At 59.7% G+C, this 21,649-nt stretch overlaps 2 protein-coding genes across 2 annotated transcripts; both read left to right on the top strand.

The window, feature by feature from the left end:
* The first annotated feature begins 331 nt into the window (after positions 1-331).
* Positions 332-3,895, top strand: LOC142080248 (uncharacterized). The gene is made up of 6 exons (XM_075145377.1): positions 332-349; positions 669-776; positions 1,284-1,367; positions 2,244-3,107; positions 3,266-3,335; positions 3,551-3,895. The coding sequence occupies exons 1-6, from the start codon at positions 332-334 to the stop codon at positions 3,667-3,669; spliced, it is 1,263 nt and encodes a 420-aa protein (XP_075001478.1). The 3' UTR covers positions 3,670-3,895.
* Positions 3,896-16,729: 12,834 nt separating this feature from the next.
* On the top strand, positions 16,730-19,403 carry LOC142078008 (uncharacterized). The gene is made up of 3 exons (XM_075140485.1): positions 16,730-18,089; positions 18,243-18,371; positions 18,719-19,403. The coding sequence occupies exons 1-3, from the start codon at positions 17,985-17,987 to the stop codon at positions 19,226-19,228; spliced, it is 744 nt and encodes a 247-aa protein (XP_074996586.1). The 5' UTR covers positions 16,730-17,984; the 3' UTR covers positions 19,229-19,403.
* The last annotated feature ends 2,246 nt before the right edge of the window (positions 19,404-21,649 follow it).

Here is a 21,649-nt window from a genome sequence, read left to right as displayed (position 1 = left end):
AGATAGAACCATAGAATCAGAGAATCGCTTAGGTTGGGAAAGACCTTTAAGACCATCAAGTCCAACTGTTAACCTAGCACTGCCAAGTCCACCACTAAACCATGGCCCCAAGCACCACCATGCTGACTGGGCCTGATCCCCTGGTTGCCCCGTACGTGCCGCGTGATGGCACTCAAGATGAACGGCTCCACAACCTTCCCCGGCACCCCGAGGTCAGACTGAGAGGCCTGTAGTTCCCTGATCCTCCTTCCGGCCCTTCTGGTAGATGGGTGTCACATTTGGTAACCTCCAGTCAAGCGGGACCTCCCCGCTTAGCCAGGACTGCCGAGAAATGACGGCAAGTGGCTCGGTGAGCACTCCCGCCAGCTCCCTCAGTACCCTTGGGTGGATCCCATCCTGCCCCATAGACTTGTGTGTGTCCAAGTGGTGTAGCAGGTCACCAACCATTTCCCCTTGGATTATGGGGGCTTCATTCTGCTCCACGTCCCTGTCTTCCAGCTCAGCGGGCTGGGTACCCCGAGAGCAGTTGGTCTTACTATTAAAGACCGAGGCAAAGACGGCATTAAGTACCTCAGCCTTTTCCTCCTCCTTTGTCACTACCTTTCCCCCGTGTCCCATACAGGACGGAGATTCTCTTTAGCTCTCCTTTTGTTGTTAATGTTTTATAGGAGGAGCCAGGGGCCTTAGCCAAGGAGGAAGAGTTGGAAGAAGACAGCAACAAAGAGCTGTCCCAAGGGGAAGACGTCACCATCTCCGACATCTGGGTCAACGCCTCGGTCCCGGAGCTCTTCCAGGACCCTCACGCTGGTGCCCAGGAGGGGCCCGGCTGGCCCAGCAGCGCGGGCCCAGAGGCAGCAGGAGAGGCAGCCGGCGGCCTGCAGAGCGCGTCTCCTGCCCCGGCGGGGCTCCTGGACGCCGGGCCGGCAGCTTCTGGCCTGGCCGGAGCCCCTGAGGAAGAGGGGCACCGCGCGCCTCTGGCTCCCGCGGCACAAGAGGAGGCAAAGGCACCGGCTTCTCCTGCCTTCGCCGAGCAGGCCACAGCGGCGCAGGCGGAGAGCCAGGCACCTGCCCCGCACAGCCCCACAGCCAGCGCCGCGGCTCTGGAGGACGCAGCCCGGTGCATTGTGGCTGAGGCCCTGGGCAGGGTTTCCACCGGGAGCCGGGCAGCCAGCCAGCGGGACGTGGCACTGTCCGTCCAGATGGAGTCTCTGGAGGAGCTGGAGAGCAGCTGCCTGGCCCGCACCGGGCGCAGCCTGGCCCAGCCCAGGAAAGCCACCCTGCAGCAGCAGCAGGACGGCCGGGAGGAGGGCAAGGAGCAGCGTTTCTACCTGACGCGGTCATGGCGGCTCAACGTTGGAGCCAGGCAGGTGAGTGCCAAGGACGGAATGGGATGGCGAGGGACGGGACGGGACCGGGGGATGAGCCTCCCTCTGCCTGGGGCCAGCCCCTGCGCCGCACAGCTGCAGCCCCATCTCCTCCCGCATCCCTGTCCCAGCAGCCGCTGCTGGCAGGTCCCCGGCAGGCATTTGCCGGTGGGAGCCCGGCTACCTTGACAAATCCCCCTCTCTCCTCTCAGATAGAACCATAGAATCAGAGAATCGCTTAGGTTGGGAAAGACCTTTAAGACCATCAAGTCCAACTGTTAACCTAGCACTGCCAAGTCCACCACTAAACCATGGCCCCAAGCACCACCATGCTGACTGGGCCTGATCCCCTGCTTGTCCCGTACGTGCCGCGTGATGGCACTCAAGATGATCTGCTCCACAACCTTCCCCGGCACCCCGAGGTCAGACTGAGAGGGCTGTAGTTCCCCGATCCTCCTTCCGGCCCTTCTGGTAGATGGGTGTCACATTTGGTAACCTCCAGTCAACCGGGACCTCCCCGCTTAGCCAGGACTGCCGAGAAATGACGGCAAGTGGCTCGGTGAGCACTCCCGCCAGCTCCCTCAGTACCCTTGGGTGGATCCCATCCTGCCCCATAGACTTGTGTGTGTCCAAGTGGTGTAGCAGGTCACCAACCATTTCCCCTTGGATTATGGGGGCTTCGTTCTGCTCTGCGTCCCTGTCTTCCAGCTCAGCGGGCTGGGTACCCCGAGAGCAGTTGGTCTTACTATTAAAGACCGAGGCAAAGACGGCATTAAGTACCTCAGCCTTTTCCTCCTCCTTTGTCACTACCTTTCCCCCCGTGTCCCATACAGGACGGAGATTCTCTTTAGCTCTCCTTTTGTTGTTAATGTTTTATAGGAGGACCCAGGGGCCTTGGCCAAGGAGGAAGAGTTGGAAGAAGACAGCGACAAAGAGCTGTCCCAAGGGGAAGACGTCACCATCTCCGACATCTGGGTCAACGCCTCGGTCCCGGAGCTCTTCCAGGACCCTCACGCTGGTGCCCAGGAGGGGCCCGGCTGGCCCAGCAGCGCGGGCCCAGAGGCAGCAGGAGAGGCAGCCGGCGGCCTGCAGAGCGCGTCTCCTGCCCCGGCGGGGCTCCTGGACGCCGGGCCGGCAGCTTCTGGCCTGGCCGGAGCCCCTGAGGAAGAGGGGCACCGCGCGCCTCTGGCTCCCGCGGCACAAGAGGAGGCAAAGGCACCGGCTTCTCCTGCCTTCGCCGAGCAGGCCACAGCGGCGCAGGCGGAGAGCCAGGCACCTGCCCCGCACAGCCCCACAGCCAGCGCCGCGGCTCTGGAGGACGCAGCCTGGTGCATTGTGAGAGAGGTCGTGCGCAGGGCTGTGGCTGTGACCCAGGGACCCCGCCAGCAGCTGGCAGAACAGGACCTGACCCAAAGCACGCATGCGGCGACAGCAGCAGGAACACCTGCAGCACCTCAGGACACCCAGTCTCCCTTGGCTGGAGAGCCTCAGGGAGAGGCCAGCCCAGCCCCTCTCGTCCCAGCGGCAGGCGAGGATGGAGAAAGCATGGCTTCTCCCATGTCTGGAGACCGTCGAGGAGAGGCCAGCGCAGCCACCGTCTCCTCGGCAGTGCACGAGGAAGAAGGGGCTTCTCCAGTGCTTGAAAACCCTCCGGCAGATGCTGGCACACCCCACCGTGCCCCAGCAGCGGACAGCGAAGGAGACGCAGCGGCTTCTCCCTTGGCTCGGGACCTTCAGCACCAGGTGAGCCAGGCGCGCATGGCCAGCACCGGGCGTCCCGAGGCGCCGGGGGCAGGCGCAGCGCCCAGGGTGTGTGCGGCAGGGAGATGCCTGGTGCTCTCCGTGTCATCGCGCTGACATCCCCTCCATCCCATGCCTGTGCTCTTGCTCTCCCCATGCAGGTGGCCCCCGAGCACAGAGGAGACGCACAGCCCTCCTCCGGCTGCAGGGACATGCCCGAGGATGACCCAGGTACGTCCCCGAGACAAGCACCGCCCCGGCAAGCGCAGGCCTGGCCCGGCCATCCCGGTGAGCGACACCCAGGCCAGGCGGGCAGCACTGCACGCACGGGGGCTGGCTGTGCCCCGGCCACCCCTCCCTGGGGAAAGCCCTCGGTGGTGGGGGGCAGGCAGGAGCGTGCCCGTCACCTACCCAGCCCCTCGCCTACAGCTCTCCTTCCCCCACAGGCATCGCCGCCCTCCCGCACCTCCCGGCTCAACGGCGACGGCCCTCCCTCTTCAGGAGGGCCCTCAGGGCTCTGCGCAGGGCTTTCCGCTGTACCTGCATCGCGGGACAGCAAGAGTAGCAGCGCCCCGCTGCCAGCGCCAGGCGCGTCCCCGCAGACAGCAGCTGCCCCTCAGCCTCCGCAGCGTCCAGAGGGAGCGGCACGTGGAGGCACGCGAGGGATGGTTCATGGACGGAGTCCCAGGCGTTCAGCTGCCCTGACGACATCGTGCTGCCAGCCCCGACTCGGCCGTGGACGCTTCCTGAGGCCAATAAAAGAGGACGCGTTTCCCCCAGTGTTCGTCTGTGTCTGGTCCATCTCAGCAGGAAGACGGGTGCAGGCAAAGCCCATTACGGCAGGCAGAGCTGCAGAGCCCCTGTGCTCCCTCTTCTCCGGGCCGAGCACAGCCCGCGCCCTCGGCCTCTGCCCGAGCCTCCGGCGCTCCAGCTCCCGACCAGCCGGCGCCTCCATCCTGCCCGTGTCTGCCTGCGCCCCGGCAGCCCCAGCCCGCACCGGGTGCCCAGGCACGGCCTCCCCTGGGCCCAGCGGCGCAGAGGAAGCCCTTCTGGAGGATGGCTCTGGCAGTTGCGCAGATGGCCAGCAGTCTCCCCAGGTCAGCAGGCCCTTCCGGAGAGCAGAGCGTGGCTTCGCACTGGCCCGGCACGGCTCCCCCCAGCCTGGGATGCTCCCCAGCAGTGACGCAACCGTTCAGTTCCTGTACTGAAAGGGCCACTGCCGGCCCGAGCCGGAGTTCACCCGCTGCTCTGCTTGGCCGCCGGTCCCTTGTCTCTCTCTTCAGCCATGGTGGGGCGGATGCCCTTTCCATGGGGCAGGGAGATCCACGGCTTGTTGCCCTGCAGCAAGGGACAAGCAGTCACCTCTCAGCGTGAAACCCGCACGGGGCAGAGCTCTCCCTCTCGGGGGAAAGCAGCAGAAGCCAGCCCCTGCCCACGCTGGGCCTCGCACACACGCCCGTGGCTCTGGCCCAGCAGAAGCCCCGGAGGACGGTGCCGGAGGTGTGCAGGCCTCCACCTGCCTCTGGCGGCCACCTCCAGGAAGGGTGCGCTCCAGCCGGGGCCGGAACACCGCCCCTTTCCCCCCGGACAAAAGAGCCGTCGGGGGTGGCGAGAGAGCGGAGGCCGTGCGGGGGAGGGCGCTCGCACTCAGAGCAGCTGCCCGGGCCCGTCAGGGCCGAGCTCTGAGCGCCGCGCAGCCCCCAACCGCCCAACGGTTAAAAAACCGCTCCGCGGCGGCCTCCGCCCGGGACTGCGGCTCGGGAGCCGCGCATGCGCGGTGGCGCCGCCCCGCTCCGCGCCGCCGCCCGCCCGTAGCCGCAGCGCCGCCCCGCGGTGCCTGCGCGCTGGTTCCGCCGCGCCCGTCGCTGCCTCCCGGTAAGGAAGCGCCGCGGCCCCCTCCCGCGCGCGGCGCCGGCGGGCGCTGGGCGCGCAAAGCGCGGAGCTGCAGCGCCGGCCCCGCACAGGGGCGCCGCGGGCCGCCGGGAGCCGGGCGGAGGGGCCGCGCCGTGGCGGCCCGTGCCTGGCGGGAGGTGTAGCCGAGCCGCCGGTCGCCATGCTGGCTCCCCGGAGCACGCCGGGAAGTGCAGTCTTCCGGCACCCGGCTGCCGGGCGGCCCGGCTGCGTTGGCCCGGGCCTGGCGGGAGGTGTCGTTGTTGCGGACTCGGCTGCCGGGCGGCCGCATGGCTCTCGGGCGCGCCCGGCGCGGCGGAGTCCTTGCTGCCGCCGCGGCGCCCGCGTAGTTTTGTGGCCGGTGTCGTGTGGTTTCCTGCGGGCTTCCAGCTGCTCCTTGAGCAGCGGTGGTGCTGCTGTGGGCAGGAGCTGCCGCGGCTGCAGCTGGAGCGAAGGGTAAAGGAGAGGCGATGCAACGCCCTCCGGCCGGCAGCTGCCTCCTGCTGCAGGCAGAGCCAGCCTGCCTCCCCGGGCGAGGAAGGCTCCCTCTTCGTAGCCCGCAGCGGGCCAGGCTGCCAGCACGGACCGCAGGGCCTGTGCGCGCCCCCGGCAGCGCGGTGCGGCCGCGCAGTGCAGGAGCGAGCGAGGCTCCTGCTCCGGGAAGCCTCGTCTCGGCAGAGCTGTGAGACCGCCCCGTGTGTGCTCCGGTGGAGGCGGCCGAGCGGCTGGAGTTACCGCGGCGGAAGGGGGAGAGGGGGAGAAAGAAGCGGCTGGAGTCAAAGGCTGTCGAAGCCTGCTGGCAGCGCCGGGAGCGGGAGCTGCGGTGGGGGCGAGTCCCGGGCCCGCGGGGCCCGTCTGCCCTCTGGTGCGTCCTGGGCCCTCCCTGCCCCTCCGCCGTCCCCCTCGCTTTTCCAGGCCCTTGCGGGATTTTGTATTTCCCGCCCCCGTACCGCTCCTCTCTACTCTTGTGCCCGGCTCCCTCCCCCTCTTCTTTTCCCTTCTCGGTCTCTGTCCTGCAGCCCATCGCCGTGTCTCCCTGTTCCATCTCTTGTCCTGAGCTGCACCCGTCTTTTCCCCCCTCAATTTCTCTGGCTCCTTCCCTCACGTTCTCTGCCCCCCTGCGCCTGCACGTGCCGCGCCGTGCCCCTGCCTTCCCCTCTCTCCCCCCGTCTCTTTCTCTCTCTCTGCCTTTGCTTCGCTCGCTGTTGCTGGTTTTTTCATTCTGTGTCTCACCGTCCCGTCCTTCTTCCCGTTCATCTCTTGCTCTCTCTGACCCTCTGTGCTGCTCCCTGCCCCCTTTTTCCTGCTTTTTTCGTTCTCCGTCTCTCTGCAGGGCTCCTAATACCTCTCTTTTTTCCTCCGCCCCCCTGTGCTTCTCACGGTCTCTGTCTCTCTCTCTCATTATTATTCTTCTTGTCTGTCTCTCTGTCTTGCTGTCTGTCCTCTTGTTTCTTGCTATATCCCTTTGTCACGCTCCCTGCCCGTATTCATATTCCTCCCTGTCCTGGTGACCATCCCAGATTTTCTTCTCCATCTCCATCATGCTGCTGCCCTGATTTTTCTTTTTCTGCCCTGCTCCCTGTTGCTCTTTCCGTCTCTTCTCCTCTGTCCCTGCTGCTTTTTTCTCCATCTCTGTGCAGATCCCTGCCCCGTTTTTTCCTTGCTGTCCCTCCGCCCTGCTTCCTCTCGCTCTCTTTTCTGTCTTTCTGTCTCTGTCCCATTCCTTCTCCCATCCTTTCTAACTGTATCCCCCTGTCCAGCTAGCTGTCCCTTTTTTGCCTTCCTCTCTTCCTCAGTATTTTTTTCCTTCTCCATCTCTCTCCCACTGCTCATCACGGTTGGTTTTTCCCTCTAGTGCTGTCCTGCTCTCTGTCCCTTTTTTCTCTCTCTGTCATTCCGTCGTGCTCCCTGTGTCTATTTTTTAATTCCCCACCTCTGTCCTGCAGCCCATCACTATGTTTCCCTCTTCCATCCCTTTGCCCTGCTCCCTGTCCTTGTTTCTGTTTCCCCTTGCTCTGCCTCCCATCCTTTTTTCCTTTCTTGTTCCATCTCTCTGTCCTGCTTTCTATCCCCCCCACGCTGTTTTTCTGTCCTTCTCCTTGCCTTTCCCCCCGTTTCTCTGCCCTGTTCCCTCTTTGGTTTTTTTCTTCTCTGTCACCCTGTCCTGCTCCCTGTCACTGTTCTTTCTCACTCCATTTCTGTCCTGCAGCCCGCTGCTGTTTTGTCCTTCTCCATCTCTCTCTCCTGCTGCCCATCGTAGGCTTTTTCCCCTCCGTCTCTGTCCCGCTCCCTGTCTCTTATTTTTGCCTGCCTTCCACTTTGTCCTGCCTCCCTGTCCCTCTTTTCTCTCTCTGTATCACCTTGTCTTGCTCCCTGTCCCTGTCTTTCTCTGACAATCTGTGTCCTGCTCCTTGTCCTCCTTTTTCCCCTCTCTCCCCCACCCTTCTTCCTGCCTTTCTTTTTTCTCTTCCTGTCCTTCTGCCCCGTCTGCCTCCTGCTTCTTTCTCCACCTCTGCCCAGCTCCCTGCCCCTTGTTTGCTCTCACTGTCCCTCTGTCCTGCTTCCTGTCCCCGTTTTTTCTGTCTTTATTTCTCTGTCCTGCTGCCTGTCCAGTCGCTTCTTGCTGTACCTCCCTGTCCAGCCGGCTCTCCCTTTTTTCCTTTCTCTCCTATTCTGTCCTGCTCCCTGGCCCTTTTTTCCCGTCCTCTGTCTCTGTCCTCTAGCCCATTGCTGGTTTTCTTTTCCTTCTTGGTCTCTTTGTACAGACCTGACCCTTTCTTTCTTTCTTTCTCAATCCCTTTGTCCCGTTCCCTGTCCTTTTTTCCTCTCTGTTTGTATGTCCTGCGCCCTGTCACCATCTTTGTCCCTCTGTTTCTTCCTCTCCTCCCCCCGCCGCCATCTCTCTATCCCTCTGTCCTGCTCACCGACCCTACGTTTTCTTGCTCCATCTCTCTGCAGGGCTCCTCGTCCCTATTCTTCTTGATTTCTCTACCTCTCTGACCTTTTCTTTTGACCTTTCTCCCTGCTCCTCGGTCTTCTCCCTTGCCTTAGTTTTCTCTTTCGAGCCCTCTGTCCTGCTCCCCGTCACTGTCTTTTCTTTCTCCAGCTCTCTGCCCCGCTACCCATCCCTCTCTTTCTTTCTCCATCCCGCTGCGCTGCTCCCCTTCCCTCCCTCCCTCTCTCCCTCCCTCTTTCTCTGTTGTTATCCTTGCGTCCCTCGTTGTCTCTCCACCCCTCTGTCCTGCTCCCCGTCCCTCATTTTCCTTTTCCATTTCTCTGTCCTGCTTTTGGTCCCTGTTTTTCCTCTGGCTCCATCTCCCTGTCATTCTCCCTGTTGCTCCTGCTTGCTCTCTGTCCCAGTGTCGTTCTCCCCATCCCTCTCCTTTTCTCCGTATCCCGTTTCCCTGCTCCCTGTGCCTCGCTTGTTTTCTCTGTCCCTCTCTCCTTCCTCCTGTCCCCCCGCCCCCCCGCCTCTGGCTTGCTGCTTGTCGCTGGTTTTTTCTTGCTTCCACTCTGTCTGGGTTCTGTCACTCTCTTTCTCTCTCTGTCCCTCTGTCCTTCCTCCAACCTGTGTTTTCCTCTTTCTATCCCCCTGCCCCTAATGCTTCTTTCTCCATCTTTCAGTCCTGCTCCCTGCCCCTTTTTTGGTCTCACTGTCCATCTGTCCTGCTTCCTCTCCCTGGTTATTCTGCCTTTATCCCTCTGTCCCGCTGCCCGTCTCCGTGTTTCTAGTTACATCCCCCTGCCCAGCCAGCCGTCCCTTTTCTCCTTTCTCTCTTCCCTCCTCTGGCCCTACTTTTTCTTGCTCCGTCTCTCTCCAGCAGCCCGTCATTGGTTTTTTTCATTTTCCGTCCCTTTGTCTTCATCTGCATCTGGTCCCGCCGTCCCCAGTCCCTCTGTCCTGTGCCTTGTCCTGCTTTTGCTCTCTGTGTCCCGTGCTCTATCCCCATCCTTTTCTCTCTTTCCCTCCTTCCTTTTCCCTCCGTCTTTTTCTCTGCATCCCTTGGTCCTGTTGCTCCTCGCTATTTTTTTTCCTTCCATTCCTCTGTCCTGCTCCCCGTCCCTTACTTCTCTGTCAGTCCCTCTGTCCTGTTGCCTATCATTATTTTTGCTGTCTGCATCCCACTGCCCTGCTTCCCCTTCATCCCTTTCGGCTCTATCCTCCTGTCCTGCTCCCCAGCAGCATTTTTGCTTTCTCCAGGTCTCTAACCTGCTCCCCCACCCCCTCTTTTTCTCTCTGTCATTCTTCCCACTTCCCTGGACCAACCTCTCTGTAATCTTGTGTCCCGCTCCCTGTGCCTCTCTGTTTATATCCCACTGTCCTGGTTCCCGTCTTTCTCTTTGCCTCTCTATCCCTCTGTCCCTGTCCTCGTCCCCGTTTTTTCTTTTTCCATCTCTCCGTCCTGCTGCCCATCTCTGTCCAGTTCCCTTTCTGCTATTTTTGCTCTCCTGGTTACTCTGCTTTTCTTCCTGTCTCTCTTTTTTTCCTTCTCTCTCTCCCCCTCTGTCCTGCTCTGTGTTCCCTCCCTCTCGCCCCCCCAGTGCCCCGCTGTGTGTTACCCGTCCTTCTCACTGTTGATTTTTTCGTCTGGCTCTGTCCTCACTCCTGCTCCCTAGAAGTATTTTTGAATTCTCTGGACTTCTGTTCTTCTGCCCATCGCTAGTTTTTGTTCTCTATCTTTCTCTCCTGCTCCCCACCCTCCCTTTTCTCTCTCTGTCATTCTGTCCTCGTCCCTGTACCTCTGCTTTTCTGTATCCTTGCACCCCGCTCCCTCTCTCCCTCCTCTCTCTATCACATCTTGCTCCCCATCCCTCTCTTTTTCTTTCTACCCTTCTGATGTGTGTGTCCCCCAGCCCCGCCTTTTACGTGCCCCGGTCTTCCGACATCCTTCTGTCATTCTCCTTCTCTTGCTCTTCTTGCTCTTTTTCTCTCTCTCCTTCTATCCTGCTGTCTGTCACTCCCCCTCCATCCCTTTGTCCTGCTCCCGGTCCTTGTCAACCTCTCCCTTTGTTCTGCCTCCAGGCTTTGTTTTCTCCATCTCTGTCCTTTTCCCTGTACCGTTTTCTCTCTGCTCCTCAGTCCTTCTCCCTCGTCTCATTTTTCTCATTCTGCCATCCCTCTTTTCCCCTGTGACCCTCCGTGCTGTTCCCTTCCTTTTCTTTCTCCAATTATCAGTTCTCTTACCCGGCCCTCTCTCTCTCTTCCTCTGTCCTGCTCCCTGGCCCTGTTATTTATTGCTTCACGTCTCTGTCCCGCTCTCCGTCCCTGTTTTCTCTTGTGCTCCACCTCTCTGTCGTCCTCTCTGTTGCTCTCGTTGGCTCTCAATCCCAGCGTCCTGCTCCCCGTTCCTCTCTCTTTCGCAGTATCCCGCTCTCCGGCCCCCTGTCCCTCAGCTGTTTTCTGTATCCCTCTGTCCTTCCTCCTCTCTTCCCTTGTCCCTCTGGCCTGCTACCCATCACTGGTTTTTGCTTTCTTTCTCCATCTCTCTGCCTCGGTCCTGTCACTCTCCTCCTCTCTCTGTCGCTGATGTTTCTTTCTCCATCTCTGCCCTGCTCCCTGTCCCTTTTCTCTCATTCTCTCTGCCCTCCGTCCTCCCCCTAACTTCTTGTCCCTCTGTCTCCATACCACTGCCTGGCCCGTTGTTTCTCGCTACATCCCCCTGCCCGGCTCGCTCTCCCGTTATTCCCCTCTGTCCTGCTCCCTGGGCTTTTTCTGGGTGCTGGTGGAGAGGAAGCAGGAAGAGGCGCAGGAGATGGCTGCCTCTACCCCTGCGGGCACCTGCAGGCCTTCCCACCCCCTGGAGAAGGCGCCGGGTGCCTCCCCGGCTCGGCGAAACTCCTGCAGCCCTGCTCACCCCCTGCAGCTGCCCCCAGCTCCAGCACCTCCCCTGAAGCCTGTCCCGTAGCCACAGACTGCCCCCAAACCCTGTCCTCACGGCAGCAAGCTGGCCCTTGGACGTGCCGTGTTCTCCCTAAATGCAGGTGCCGCGAGCATCAGCTCGGGGAAGGAGCGGTGTCTCCAGCAGCGCCTGCAGAAGGAGGGGTTCCTGCCTGAGGAGAGCTGCAGTCGTCACTGTGGGTAACGGCTGCTTGTTCTTTCCCTCTCCCAGAGGCAGCGCTGAAGACGCGGTTGTTGGTTCCTCTCTAGGGACGCTGTTGACTGCATCTGCCTCCGGGTTGTGTGGGTCGCCTTTGGCCTCATTCTCCTCGCAGCGTGGGCGAAAAGGGACAGCTGGACGCGTACTGGCTGTGGGCAGGAGCTGCCGCAGCTGAAGCTGGAGAGGCCAGAAGAAGGTAAAGCAGCTGGAGAGTCAAATAAAGGGGGTCCGGCCGGCAGCTGCCTCCAGCTGCAGAGAGGAGGCAGCCTGCCTCCACGGGTGGGGAAGGATCTCTCTTAGCGTGGTCCTCGGCAGATCCGATCCCCAGCGTGCACCCAGGGTCTGTGTGTGTAACCAAAAGCGCGGTGCGGCCATGAGGTGTGTGCGCGTGTGAGGCTCTGTCGCTGGGAAGCCTCATCCTGTAAGAGCTGTGAGCCACCAGTCTGTTCCCTGAGGGGGATGACAGTCCAGTGACCAGAGCTACACAGGAGGAAGGGGCGGGGGAGAGAGGGAGACAGAGAAAGACGTGTCCCAACTGCCAAATGCTCCCAGCAGCTCCAAGAGCGGGAACTGCGGCGAGTCCTGGACTCCTGGGGCCGTGACGCCCTTCTTCTGCATCCTGGTCCCTTCCTGCCCCACCCTTCTCTTTCTCTCACTGCTGTCGTTTTTTCTCTTCCCTGTACCTCTCCCTCTCTCGTTCTCCAAGTCCCCCCCTCCCTCTGCCGCTCTACCCCTCTCTTTGCTTTTCCTCTGCTAAGGCATTTAATACTTTTGCAATGCAAGCAGGCAGCAAACGGACCTGCCCTAGGTTACACCGCCCGTGGGCTTTGTTGCTGTAGAGGACCATATGGGCAGTGTCAGCCTCCACCTGAACATAAAGCCGCTGATACAAAGCTCACTTCCCAGCCCGCTGGCATTTCCAAGGCGTTTGCACGTTAACCAGCCTTCTTAGCAGACAAAAGGCCTGAAGAGAGGCAAGTGAAGATGGAGAGGCAGTTGCCGAGTCTGTCACCAAGAGGAGGACTTGGCACAGACTGCGGTGGCACTTGGAGCTCGTTCACCACTTCCTGGCAGAGCCTGGCAGAAGCCCTAGAATTGTCTGACAATGAGACTTCCTGGAGAGACTTCATCCTGGGACGGAGAAGAAAATAGTCTCTGACAGCTCCTTGAGGCAGGAGGAGGTGAAGGTGAAAAAAAGGACTCTTGAGTCAGGAGTACCCCTTGGGCTTGGACCTCTGCCTGGAGTGAGGCCAAGGACACTGAAGGAGAGGACATCCTCCTGTCAGAGGATGCGCTGATCCCATTGCCAAAGGGGCAAGATGAAAGGGGGAGAGAAGAGGGCATCCTTTGGCCACGCCACTGCATCGCAGGAGAGCAGCTGTGCCTTGTACCAGTGCATGTCCTACTTGGTGGGGCAGGCGGGCTAAGGGGTGCGAGAAGACCGATCTCAAGGTGAGGCAGACCTTGAGGAAGAAGTCCAACTCCCTGCAGTCAACAAGACATGGAGGAAGGTGACACACGGATTTTGCTTTCGGGACTGGATCCTCTCATAACAGGATGCTCCAGACTGCTTCGGGCTGGGGGATCACACAGCAGGAAGAAGCAGAGACGCAGGAGGAAAGAGAGATGCAGAAGCTACTTTCTTCTGCTGACCCTGAAAGAAGTCCTCCAGGCAGTTTAAGCCCTTCTTGCCGCGGGGCCTCCTTGCCCTCCATGCCCGATCATTCCTCGGTCTCAAAGTAGTGGGGCCGGCAGTGGCGTCTCCACCAGGCCTTCAGGCAGCGCCAGAGCCGGGCAGAGCTGGCTGGGGCGAGGGCTGGTCCCCCCAAGGCCCATGGTGACTCCCAGGAGCACCCCTGGCAAGCCCAGTGGCCTCTGGGCCCTGGTCACCGTGGATGCCCCGAGCAGATGGGAAGAGCTGTTGGTGGCCACTGGCCGCGGTGCTCACGGCCCTTTCCCTGCCCCTGGCAGAAGATGCTGGCACAGGAAGCAAATGATTCTTTGGAAGAGTAGAAAGTTCACGCCGCTTGGAATTTCAGAGTAATATTAAGGCCGAAACACACTGGCTACACTTTTCCTTCATCTTCCACAGCACCACCTGTCGTTTTACTTAAAGCTGCCTTCCAGCTCAAATCCCAGCCCAGCTTTGTGACCTCCAGCACTGAAATTCTTGCCATCAGTCCAGCCCGAGAGGGTCAGCTCGTCCTGCCCTGCAGGGCCCCGGGGCCGCCCGGCCACGCGCCCTGCCCGTGGGCAGCCGGGGTGCTCCGGCCTGGAGCAGCGGGGATGCTCCTGTCCCGTCGTGTGGGCATGCTCCTGCCTGCCCCACTGGGCTCCTCCTGTCCGACTACATGGGGCTGCTCCTTTTGAGCCCCAGGGAGATGCTACTGTCCATCTCCATGGGGCTGCTCCAGCCTGGCCCCTGGAGCTGCTTCTGTTGGGCTCCATGGGGCTGCTCCTGCCCAGCTCCACGGGGCTCTTTCTCTCTGGTCCTGTGCCTGAGTCCTTGTACCTGGCCATATGCAGCCGTGTCCATGTCCGCCCCCAGCCAGGGGCGATGCTGCTCACCCGCTCGCACTCCCCCACTACGGCAATTCCTCCTGCCAGCGTCTGTGCGCCATCCCAGCGAGCCCGAGGGCCCCTCCGTGTCCCCCGCCCCAGCGCCCCCAGCGCGTCCGGCTCCCATCCCCCTGCCCCTCCATCACCCGTGGGTGTCCCCCCACGTTCAGCTGCTGTCCCCCTCCCCACTGGCTGACACGGCCCCTTGCTCGGGGGGGACCCTGCTCCCAACGGACACGAGCCCCGATGCCTCCGACGGCCGGTACGTGGGTTGAGTGGCAGCGATGGGGGCGGTGGGTCCGGCCCCCCTGGCACAGGCTCTCGGGCAGCACGGGGGCAGCGCCTGCTCCCCCGGCCTCGAGGGTCAGCACGGCCAAGCCGCCGTCACTGTCGCAGGAGAAGAGTCAGAGGTCACTCGGCCAGAGCTGATCCGGTCATTAGTTTATTGAGGTCTGATCAGTAAATGTAGGTATTAAAATATTTAATAAGCACAGGTGGATCGGTGGTCAACGCTCTAGTAATTTACTCCACGCAAAGTTAGGATGGGATGCAAAGATCATCGTGTAAGCTTCCTATACGCATCTTAAATGTTACACGCATGCAAAAAATGTCACTTACCAACCCGCTGGTGCCTGGCGTCAGGTCCGGGGTCTCCCAGCCTCGAGGGGTAACCTTGAGAGGGGTCCCTGCTCACGGGGAGTGCTGCCCCCCGCCACCCCCGTGGGTCCTCCAAGCAGCGGCCGGGGAGCAGCCAGGGAGCGGGGAGGGAAGGGTGCCGGGGGCACGGCGGCACCGGTGCTGCTCAGGGTGGGAGCGGGCGCTGTACCCAGCCGGTTTGGTGGGATCCTGCACCGCCGTGAGGAGGTTTTGGGGTTCCCTTCTGCTCAGCAGTGAGGCCGGGGGCCTGTCTGCGGGCTGCCTCCCCCGGTGCCACCAGCTGCTGCCTTGGCCCCGTGCGTGGTGGTGCGTTCCCCCCCGCGCTCCTGGGCCGCTCGTTGATCTCAGAAATTCCCCTGAACCCCCGGCCTTGCTGTACCGCGCCCGGCGGCTGAGCCCTCCTTGAGCGGGTCAGAAACTCTGCGTGGCTGAGGCTGGGAACGTGCTCCCGCTGCCCGGCCCAGGTGCCCAGCAGAACAACACCGAAACCTGCAGAATTTTTAGCAGTCACCACCTGGGACTGCGGCCCGGGGGGCAATTCACGGCAGGCTACAGCCAACCACCTTGCGAACCTCTAACCGCTGGTCCTAAGGGAGGCCTTGGAGCTCGCCGGGACCGCAGCGGCTGCGCCCAGCATCTCCCTCGGAGTGGGAGCCTCTCGGAGCTCGCCACCTCTCTGCTCTGCGATGTTCGGAGGAGCGTCGCCGACGACGGGACCTGGGCTGAACCCCTTCTCTCCTCGAAGCTCAGCCCTTCGCCCGTTGAGAAAGAAATGCCCAGACATTCGACGTGAGTATTTCTTCACTGAAATCGAGGGGAATTTTTAACAGGTATACCTTCTGTACTTTTTTTTTTCCCCCCTGTCTGTCTGGGTGTGTGGACTAATAGTAAGCGTAATCTGTAAAAGTTGTGATTATAGTAGCCTCTACTAACACTTATTTCGTAAATACTGAATTAGTTAATGGTTAAGTGCTACTCAAGTTTGTTAATGAGTAGTTGATGATTAAGTGCTGCTAAACACATATAGTCCCTAAGATATAAACCCTTAGCTGATTTTCCTTTATATGTTTCATCTGTGTAATAAGTTGTCGTGGTTTAACCCCAGCCAGCAGCTAAACCCCCCGCAGCCGCTCGCTCACCCCCCTGCTCCGGTGGGATGGGGGAGAGAATCGGGAGGGCACAAGTAGGAAAACTCGTGGGTTGAGATAAAAACAGTTTAATAACTGGAATAAAACAAAGTAGAACAATAATAACAACAATGATAACAACAACAATAGCAGAATATACAAAGCAGGCAATGCACAATGCAACTGCTCACCGACCGCTGACCGCGTGTCACAAACGGGCGCGAACACCCCCCCACCCCCCCACCCTCCCCCACCCCCTGTTTTTTATGCTGAGCATGACGTCACATGGTATAGAATACCCCATTGGCCAGCTGGGCCAACCACCCCGGCTATGCTCCCCCCCCACAGCTTCCCCTGCACGTGGCAGGGCATGGGAGGCCGGAAAAAAACCCAAAACGTCCCCGGTGCAAGCACCGCCCAGCAACAACCAAAACATCAATGGGCCATCAACGCCCCTCTCACAGCAAACCCAAAACACAGCACACCCCCCACGCTACCGGGAAGAAAGTTCACTCTGTCCCAGCCGGAGCCAGGACATAAGTAATAGAGTGAACCTTGCCCTCGAATGCTGTTAGGTCGCACCTTTGTAAATCTCTGTTAAAATCACTTTCTGCCAATACCTTGGATGGTGATTCTTTAAGCGGCCTCTAAACCACTCATTCGCGACAAATCGGCGTAGTCGGCAGGATGGCAAGTATCACTGATTACTTAAAAAACCATGGAATAAATCCAAGTCCCAAATTCTCAGAAGAATGGGCTCGTAATAATGGGCATCATTGGGAAGCTGTGGAAGAACAACTAAAAGTAGCTAGGGGCTATATAAAAGATGGAAAAGGAATTACTTGCAAAATGTTAGGCACCTGTTCAGAAGCTGCTCATCAGTATAGGAAGAATAACAATAGAAGGGAGCAAGACCTGCAAGAAGAAGTAGAAGGCAGAAAGGAAGCTGAATTAATACTGTCCTTGAAAATCGAGCAGCTGCAAAAAGCTACCGGAAGAAAAGGAGAAATCAGAAAAGTTGGAAGAAAAGGTTGAGGTAGTGCTTCTGTGGGCTCCCAATCCCCCTGACATTGTACACTTAGGAAATTAATTGTGTCCCCTGAGGAATGGGATGGTGGTATCTGCAGTGATCCTGATGACTTTGATGAGGGCAACGATGACCCCTTGTTCCCCTCAGATTCCTCTGGAGTGAACGGAGCAAGTGTTATGTGCCAAGCTGCAAAAGTTTAATTTACGGCTCCTGGGCCAGAAGCGTATCTCATCTGCTCGCTTTGCAATTAAAGATGACAATGAAAATATCTTAGGTTTTGATGTTTTGAGAAGCCGAACCTGGCGTTGGTTTAGGATGTTGGAGAAAACCCGTACCTGGATTTTCTACCAGTGCTCGCTCACTATATTCACTTTGAGGAAAAGGAAAATCATGGGAATGGAATTCAGAACATGAAGAGCTCGTCAGAACTCCAAGACAGCAATTAAAAGCGGATCAATCACTAGGACCAGTACACACCCATGATCCTAGTACAGCAGAATGGGGTTTTGCAGAGCATGGTGCTTATTGTAACCTCTTCCAAAGTGGCCCGGACAGACCAAAAAGACCTACTAAATGATGCTGGAAGTGTGGGAACCCTACCGACAGATAAGACAAACCTGAACCTTGCTATTTCAGTTACACGTGGGAACGAGGCATATCCGAAAGATGGGTGGAGGTGGGAGACACTACACCAGAAGGAAATGAAGGTATCTCACAATTACAATAACATTCTTCAAATACTATCACTTCGAGCCACACCAGGGGAAGAAATAACGGTAGGGTACCGTGCAGTCAAGGGATCTACCCACAAAAAGCCTGAAATTTACCCACAGTATGGAGTATGGGCCCAAAAACAAAGAAAGGGAACAAATGGCAAACTATTGGTGTTGATGCATGTATTCTACGGGAACAACAGGGATTTAACAACCGGATGAAGGCAATACCATTAAGGCCCAAGACATTTGCCTTGATACTAGACAAAATGTTTGTCATTTTGAAATACATCCTGATGAAACCCCTGAAACTGTGCTTATATATGGTGGAAATGGATGTGTTTGCATGAGAACTCCTTGTGATTCTACATTTACAGACACCACCGCTGTGGAGACTTCTAACCACTCAAATATCTGCATTTGTAATTTTGCTAAGATTATGGGACGCTACTTCAACTATTCAGCTCCTGGTACAACCCATCATCGCTACAGTCAAGCTATACACGTCACCAAGATTCACCACCTACCCCCATTGGAATGAATCTTACATTAGTCCGAAAACTGTTACAACAGGATGACCTGAGCCAATTGCTAAACCGGATTCGAAACAACGGACCAAAAACTCTGGCGTGGGCATCTCCACAGCGACCGCCAGGGCTTTGTGATGGGGGCCCTCACCGTGCCCAGAGGCCATTGTGACGGGGGTCCCCGCGGTGCCAGTGGGGGTATTTAAGGCGCGAGAGCCCTGGGGTGCCCACTCCCAGGAGAGCACCTCCCTCAGGAGGCAGCATCTCCCCTGGGTGCCCATGGCAGGTCGGCGGCAGGTAATGCCGAAGATGCCCATGGATGAGGAGGCGAAGGAGCACGCCCAGCCCGCCCACGGGCTGCCGAGCCTGCAGAAGAGGCGCCAGGTGAGGGACGGGGCAGGACGGAGAGGCCGGGGGTGGGACGGGGCCGCACGGAGCTGCCTTGGTGCCGGGGCCGGGCTTGCCGGCACTGTGGGGGCCGCGGTGCCAGGGCAGCCGCCTCCATCCCGCGCCTCCTCCTCCTCCTCCTGCCTGCAGGTGGGCCGCAGGCAGCTACAGGCAGCGCCGCAGGGCAGCCAGAGCCGGGCCTCGTCCCTCCATGGGGACAGGCTGCCACGGCTCCCCTGCCCGGAGAGCTCGCAGACCGCCGGGAGCCGCCGCGCACAGGTAGGGAGCCCGAGGGAGACGGGGCTGAACATCTTCCCGAGCCCAGGAGCTGCCGACGGGCAGGCGGGAGGTGCAGGAGGGGACAGGCGTGCACGGCCCCCGTGGCAAGCTGAGCCCCCCGTGCTGTGCCCGGCAGGCAGCCCGGGCGTGCCGGGAGTGCTCCCGGGAGTCGCCGTGGGCCGCGGGGGGACCAGCCCTCTTCCCAGCCGGCTCTGGGAGCGGGCTGGCAGCCGCCTGCGGGGCCGAGCGCTGCCCTGGGGCTGGCAGGGCAGCCCGGCCGCAGGAGCTCCTCCAGCCGGGGTGCTGGGCCACAGTCACGCCGCCTCTCTCCTCGGCCTCTCTTGCAGACGGACAGCCTGGCGCACAGGGTGGCACTGCCCTGCAGCAGGGTGACGACGCGGGAGGAGACGGCCCGTCTGCCAGCCTTGCCGCCTCTCCCCAGGCAGGCAGCGGCACCCGCGCACGCACCCGCAGCTTGGCCACCAGGAGCTGCCAGAACCTGCGGCAAGCTGGTTTTTGTGCCAGCACCACCCCCCGCATCTTCTGCCAGGGGCAGGGAAAGGACCATCAGCACCGCAGCCAGCGGCCACCGACAGCTTGTGCCATCTGCTGGGGGCATCCGCGGTGACCAGGGCACAGCCCTGAGGGTGAAAAGATGGACGCCGGCCCCGCACAAGCCTGCAGCCTGTGCTGCAGCTGTGAAGGACACAGCCCGATGCCTCGTGAGTGAGGCCCTGGACAAGGTTTTGACTGGGAGCCGGGGACCCGGCCAGCAGCCGACGGCACAGCGGGACCGGGCACAGGGCACAAGAAGGGATGAGTTCATGGACGGAGCCCCAGGCGTTCAGCTGCCCTGACGACATCGTGCTGCCAGCCCCGACTCGGCCGTGGACGCTTCCTGAGGCCAATAAAAGAGGACGCGTTTCCCCCAGTGTTCGTCTGTGTCTGGTCCATCTCAGCAGAAAGACGGGTGCAGGCAAAGCCCATTACGGCAGGCAGAGCTGCAGAGCCCCTGTGCTCCCTCTTCTCCAGGCCGAGCAGAGCCCGCGCCCTCGGCCTCTGCCCGAGCCTCCGGCGCCCCAGCTCCCGACCAGCCGGCGCCTCCATCCTGCCCGTGTCTGCCTGCGCCCCGGCAGCCCCAGCCCGCACCGGGTGCCCAGGCACGGCCTCCCCTGGGCCCAGCGGCGCAGAGGAAGCCCTTCCCCGCGGTGCCGCCCGCGCCCTTGCTAGCACAGCCTGGGCTGCGGGACTGCCCTGGCTGCCCGGGCACGCTGCCCACCCCTGCCCACCTTGGCCCCAGGGCCTTTCCCGCAGCCGCTGCTGCTCTCCAGCCAGCCGGCCCCGGCCCCACCTCCTGCGGGGCGTCAGCCCATCCCCGGGCCGCTGCTTGGCGGTTGCCTTTGCTGGACTTCCTGGGGTCCTGAAAGCAGTCACATTGGAATTAGGGCTTCTCCCCTCAAAAAGGTTGCAGGATCAGTGGCCCAACTGAAGTGCATCTGTGCCAATGCAGGCAGCATGGGCACCAAACAGGAGGAGCTGGAAGCCATTGAAAACTATGACGTAATTGCAGAAGCAATTGCAGGCTGACACAACTGGAGTGCTGCAATGGATGGCTATAAACTCTTCAGAAGGGATAGGCAAGGAAGGAGAGGCGGGGGGGTGGTGTCCTGGCTTCGGCTGGGATAGAATTAAATTTCGTCCTAGTGCTGTGTTTTGGGTTTAGTAGGAGAAGGATGTTGCTAACACACTGATGTTTTCGTTGTTGCTAAGTACCTTGCTAGTCAAGGACTTTTTCAGCTTCCTGTGCTCTGCCAAGTGCACAAGGGGCTGGGAGGGAGCATATCCGGGACAGCTGGCCCAGGTGGCCAGCAGAGCGATCCATACAATGTGACATCATGCTCAGTATAGGAATGGGAGGCGTGATCCAGGAAGTAGCAATCGCTGTTTTGGGCATTGCTTGGCGGATGGTGAGCAATTGCATTGTGCATCACGCGTTTTGTATATTCTATCACTATTGTTATTGTTATCATTTTCCCTTCCTTTTCTGTTCTATTAAACTGTCTTTATCTCAGTCCACGAATTTTACTTTTTTTTTTTCAGTTCTCTCCCCCATCCCACTGGGGCGAGGGGGGAGTGAGCAAGCGGCTGTACACATTGCTCATTACAGCTCATTACAGTAATGACACTACACTTGGCAGAGACTGAAGCTGGCTGCTTCCAAGAAAGCCAAGTATCATACGTTTTGCCACAGTAATCTGTTAAGAGCTTGATTTCTCCTCCTAGATCATGATTTCTAATGCAGAGCCTTAGAGCGGGGAGCCCTTGGAACTATAAAGCCACCATAAAGCCTGCAGGATCCAAGTTACCCTGGCTACACGCTGATACGCACCGACAGGAGGCTGCCGTAGTTTTTGGCTTTCTCGCACGATGTCTCCCTGGGGAGCTCTGTAAGCTGACGGCACCGAGCACGGACATGGCAGCTCCTCTCCACTTTAAATATCCCCCTTCCCTTGCAACACAGAGCAGCACAGGAGACGTGGCCTTTTCTCCCCCCGCCACAGCCTTTGGGAGGCTGTGCCAGACCCCGTTACTCATCCACAGCACCCGGGGGGAAAAACCCAAACTTAGAAGCAAATGAGAAAATCTGCTACGGCTGAGTGATGGAGAGCATCCATGGGGCAGGCCTCCATCGCTGGGACCTCAGGGTGACGTTCAGCACCGGCCAGGCGATGGGGGGGAGGGCAGCCCTAAAAGGTGTGGGGGAAAGGACGTGGACAATTTTAGCCCCACCTCGGACCTCTGTCCCCTACAGCCTTCCAAACAATATTTCCGTCCAGCTCTCAAAGGCATTAAACAGCTATTGGCATCATAATCTTTGGCTTCACCGCTCATTTTAAAGCAGAAGGATGATCTTCCTAAATGAGAGAGCCCTTCTCAGGAGGGGGGAGACGCAGGACGCCCAGCGCCCGCGCCAGGGCCCGTCCTTAGGGGCTGCAGCCCTCCAGGACAGCGGACACGGCTGCAGGAGCAGTGGACTAAGCAAGCGAGGGCCAATCTGCCTGCACGTTTCCGAGCAAAACCATTGCAGAGCGAAGAACCTGCTAGCAGTGCCCAGCAGCCGTGCCTCTCTGCAGAAAGCTGTCAGCGCCGGGTTCGACCAGGAGCGTGCTAAGTTTTCCGCTTTTTCCTTCCCCGTCCTATCTCCGGGTAAAACACAGACGTAACAGTTACAGAGGGTGTTTTCAAAGCAGGGCACAACCCACGACAAACGCCGTCAC

Source organism: Calonectris borealis, chromosome 1 (genome assembly GCF_964195595.1).
Source record: "Calonectris borealis chromosome 1, bCalBor7.hap1.2, whole genome shotgun sequence".
NCBI classification, from domain to species: Eukaryota; Metazoa; Chordata; class Aves; order Procellariiformes; family Procellariidae; genus Calonectris; species Calonectris borealis.
Note: the sequence above shows the minus strand (reverse complement) of the source record. Positions and strands in the feature narration are given on the sequence as shown.